The sequence below is a fragment of the Opisthorchis viverrini genome (genome assembly GCF_000715545.1).
Source record: "Opisthorchis viverrini unplaced genomic scaffold opera_v5_233, whole genome shotgun sequence".
Classification (NCBI taxonomy): domain Eukaryota; kingdom Metazoa; phylum Platyhelminthes; class Trematoda; order Opisthorchiida; family Opisthorchiidae; genus Opisthorchis; species Opisthorchis viverrini.
The window spans coordinates 743,498-747,891 of NW_008751886.1; the positions used below are offsets into that span (position 1 = coordinate 743,498).

General features: G+C 43.2%; 1 protein-coding gene across 1 annotated transcript; it reads right to left on the reverse strand.

Annotated features, from left to right (window-relative positions):
- Nucleotides 1-1,400: 1,400 nt before the first annotated feature.
- T265_08650 (hypothetical protein) lies at nucleotides 1,401-3,914 on the reverse strand (the record flags this gene model as incomplete). Its single annotated transcript, XM_009174516.1, has 2 exons — nucleotides 1,401-2,251; nucleotides 3,576-3,914. The coding sequence occupies 2 exons, from the start codon at nucleotides 3,912-3,914 to the stop codon at nucleotides 2,087-2,089; spliced, it is 504 nt and encodes a 167-aa protein (XP_009172780.1).
- Between the last annotated feature and the right edge of the window lie 480 nt (nucleotides 3,915-4,394).

Consider the following 4,394-nt stretch of genomic DNA (forward strand, 5'->3'; position numbering starts at 1 on the left):
ACTTTTCTCTCATTTCACTTTAAGTATAAAGTAAACTAGCTGTGCAGCACGCAGCCATCAGCACTAAGACCGATGTTGCTATCTTTGATGAGGATAATTTCAAACCGATTATTGCATTGAAAGCGGTGGGAGCGAACACCATCAAACCCTTAGACGATTGGTCTAAATGTGTTTGTGCGACCATTTTTTGTTATCAGCCCATGTTGTCCTGAGTGAACAAGCGGCTGTATCATTTATTAAATCAATCAAATCCGTGCCGAGTTGATTACACAGGCTCATTTTTCGAAGGCCATGGTTCCCCAACAATGCATCACGTCGAGAATCGGATCCCAAGATATGGGCGTCAAAACAAGAGAAGGTAAGATAACCGGACCGAATAAACTTATACGCGAATGACATGCATTTCATCAACGGTGTAAACTGACCTTGTTTTAATCATCAATTCAAACTGCGAAGACGAACACAAATGATTAGCGCACGTCACCGATACTGTGTAGTCTAAGCAAGTGTTGCTTCGTTAAACCCTGATGAGTAGTTGTCAAAACCATATACACCACACCTCTGCCAGTTCTGGTATCAGGTAGATTCCCCTTTCTTCGGTCACTAAGGCCTGTATGTGTCATAGCTCCCAAGGCAAAAAAGGGATGGTAAACTATGCTCAGATACATAGATTGGTTGACAAAACCACAAATACACCACTGAAGGCTGTCCGGGTGCCTTTTTCGAAAGCAGCATCTGTAATGTTTGATAGACACCGGTGGTCAAACCGAGGATTCACATGATTGCCCGTTCAACGGCAAACTGATATCTCGCCCGCATCACACATGGCAGGGTTTTGCAGATGTCACTCGGGTCCTGGCGACGTGAGCAATACTCCCAATTTGAAAGTGATATTACTCATGCTGCCTACCAGATGCACACAATTCCCAAGCACGCCTCCATGGAAGAACTAGATGTGTTGCCGGACCCCTCAAGATATTAAGACACTCGTACGGAGAAACTCGACGAGTAGAAGTTACCAGCTTATCTGTTCCAGATTCGCGGAACCACAGAATAATGTACCCCATTTAATGTATGAGACAAACACCCCATTCACGAAAGCTATGTCCTTGCTGCTAATCTGTATCACCCCTCTCCATAATGCAAACCAGAAATTTCATAAAACAGTAAACTATCGCTGTCACTGAGCTTCAATTTTGCAGTTCGGTTAAGTAGAATACTGTTCGCAGTGCGAACGACGGATTAAACTACGTTCAACAAATCTGTCGGTTGCACTATTTCAGAAAACAACTGGCACTTCGGATTTATTCGTCAATATATAGAAGTGCATACACCAAATATCAACTTCAGCAGGCTCTCGGTCTTGGAACACATGCTCTGGTCTTTCAAAAAGCATGCTGCTCCGATCAAGGTAGAAACGCATCATCCAAACGGACGGGTACTCCTCAGTAATTAGTTCACAAGTAAAACATCTCACTTGTACATTCTTCACCTCCAAAATTCGATTTCTAGTTAGACCGAAAATATTATTACACCAACTTCTGACAAAGTTCGTTCACTGAAAAACGGAACCCATTAACCCAAGGATCTCCATCAGAGGATACTGAAAAGATAACCGTCAGAACAAATGTTCGTTCTAAAGGAGTACGCCATTGAAATAAATAGTAACAATAAGCCGTCTGACACAAAAAAAACCCTGACACCATACTATAATCCCCTCAATTTGCTGTATTGCACCCAGTTAAGCACCCGTTCGCCAGTTAGTCTACGCAGATATGAAAGACTGTCATTGTCTGAATCCGAACAATCGCTTTCTGAGCCATCTTCCCTTGAACATTCAGGATGGTTAGGCTCAACGCGGCATGAAGTATCTGAGGGTTCAGCAGAGCTTTTTGTAAAAGGGCGCTTTCGAGAAGCACGGGGCAAGCGTGAAGGAGCTATGATGCACAGATATGGTCCGACCTGTTGTTCAGTCAAGCCCGCAGAATCAAACAATGGTGCCAAGGGCGTTGGGAAAGAGACGGAGACGAAATCCGAAGAAGAGGAGAGTCCTTCACCTGAATGAATCGGAGGATACGATAAACCTTTATTCATTCATATCAGACGACCAAGAATGCCACACATAAGCTTGGGCCTCACGGATCGATCGCAAAGCAAACGCCAAGACGTTCGGGGCCCGGCCGACCGTCTGTCCACCGTGTTTTCGCCGACCACTCATTTTGTTGTGAAGGCGGTGGACCTTGTCACTTATCTGTTACCTCACCAGAAAGATAAAGAAAATAATGAGAACAGAAAATTATGCAAGACCTCTAAAACGTAAACAGAGGTGAAATGGGAAATTACTGAGGAACGAAGCATAACACTTCCAGGCAGCAGGAACGTGACATTTTTAACAGAAAGATATTCACCTGAGGGTACGGTAACTTGAGGTAAGGCAACGTATTCCTTCGATAATGTTTATCGCAAGGCAGTTGGATAAATGCCCTCAACCCATATCGCTCACAGAATCATCACCCCGGAGACTGACCTATCCTGCGAATTACTATCATATATGAAACATCTGCACAGCGTAATCGATCACACGGCATGTTGTCACACTGGGAATTCACTTGCCTACGTAACAACCATGTTTTGGGAAATAGTTCAAACTGACTAGCACATTCATTACATTCATCATTACTCATATAGTTAAAAGTTCACCACTTCAGAAGAAAATGCGTATACTAGCCGCTAAATCAGAAGACCTGAGTCACCGGCAACCTTGCTCAGATAGTTGCGATCCAAGACATCTTCACACAGGGCTACTCACAGTAAGTGTGCGTTTCTGTAAACGAGTTGCTTTAAGGATCAGTCTGTGTAATATTTGGTTCAATAATTTCAGGAGGTAGGAAATGAACCAACCCTTACAAAAATCGCTGTAAGCCACACTCCTGGCATCCTAGAATGATCAACCAAAGAGCCGGAAAGAAATAAACTAGCCCGCCCACCGATAGTGGTTCAGGGTGCTCTGAGATTCACATTCAACCTCGCTTTAGCCAGAACTGGATCCAAAGTCGTGAAGTTCGAGGTTCTCGGTCGCACTTATTAAAAGCTACAACATCAGTCTTTACGTAAGAATGTGGACCTGCAGCGGAGAGCATTACAGGGACACTTCCCAAACTCAAATAAGGGCAACTTGATAGCCCATCTAATACTTCATTCGGAACCAAAGTAAGGATTCATTGAAAACCACAGTCCACGAGGCTACTTCGTAGGAGCTACGACGTTACGAACGACAGATTATACGTATTGAAGATTAAGGTAGGCAACTATGCATTGAAAGAGTTTCATTTCTACGTCCTGGCTGGAAAACATTTCGTAATAAGCACGTATTTCACTCCATACCAATATTACCCCATGGAAATGCAGTTTAGGCACTTCAAAATGATAAAGTGTACACATAGCATAAGAGTACTTTTGAAAAATGAAATTGGGTGCAAAGTTAAATTTCCTAGCTGTTCTAAATCGGACATTATTAATGTTACCTTACAGATGAAGAAGCAACTTTCAAACCACGTAATGATAATTTAACATACTTTGAAGTCCACACCAAGTAAGTTGTGCGGTGTCAGAGAGTTCCCATCAACCGACAAAGGCTGTTCTTTACAGCCCATGAACAAGTGGTGAGCTGGTGCCAAACCAACGGTACAGAGTGTGTTGCTATGTCGTAAAATGCATATATCGTTGAATGGCTCACCGCCAACATCTGCCATGTAGAACGCATCAAAGTATCTCTCTAAGAAACGTTGTGTTTGATTGTCAATGTGGTAGTTGCTGTTATGCACTGGAGCTGCTCCATTACGCTTCAACGGGAAGAGTTCGGACCATGTATGGTACCACGTTCCGTCACCAAATACGCTCCCAATGAACGTCATCTGTGGGAATAAGGACAGAGAGATGACAAGCTAGCATAAAAAGACACATAGAATTAAATACTAAAAACGGTAGGAGTCAACTAATCGTAGCGAAAAGAAGCTCCTGGATGACATTGTGGAAAGGACATCGTTGAATGTCTCGTTGAGGTCTGTCGTAGCCGATACACTGAAGCAGATTGATAGCTTAGACTTACAACTGTCTAATCTATATAAGTACGGTATAGTTCGCCACTCATCCTCGGGTTCGGTAGCGGTGAATGATCCATCCCTACAAGCTGCCCATCTACATTCCGACGGGTTTAGTTCAGTTCAGTCTGTCAGCTATGAACCAGGATAATTTGGTTTCATCTGTTTCTGAAACAGTGGCTCGAGGAAGAATTTTAACACATCTACCAACTATTCCTATGACTTCCCATCCGTCCTCTTTTTAAGAGACTTAGATTTCAAAAAGACACTAAGTCTACGTATCTGCGATTCCGT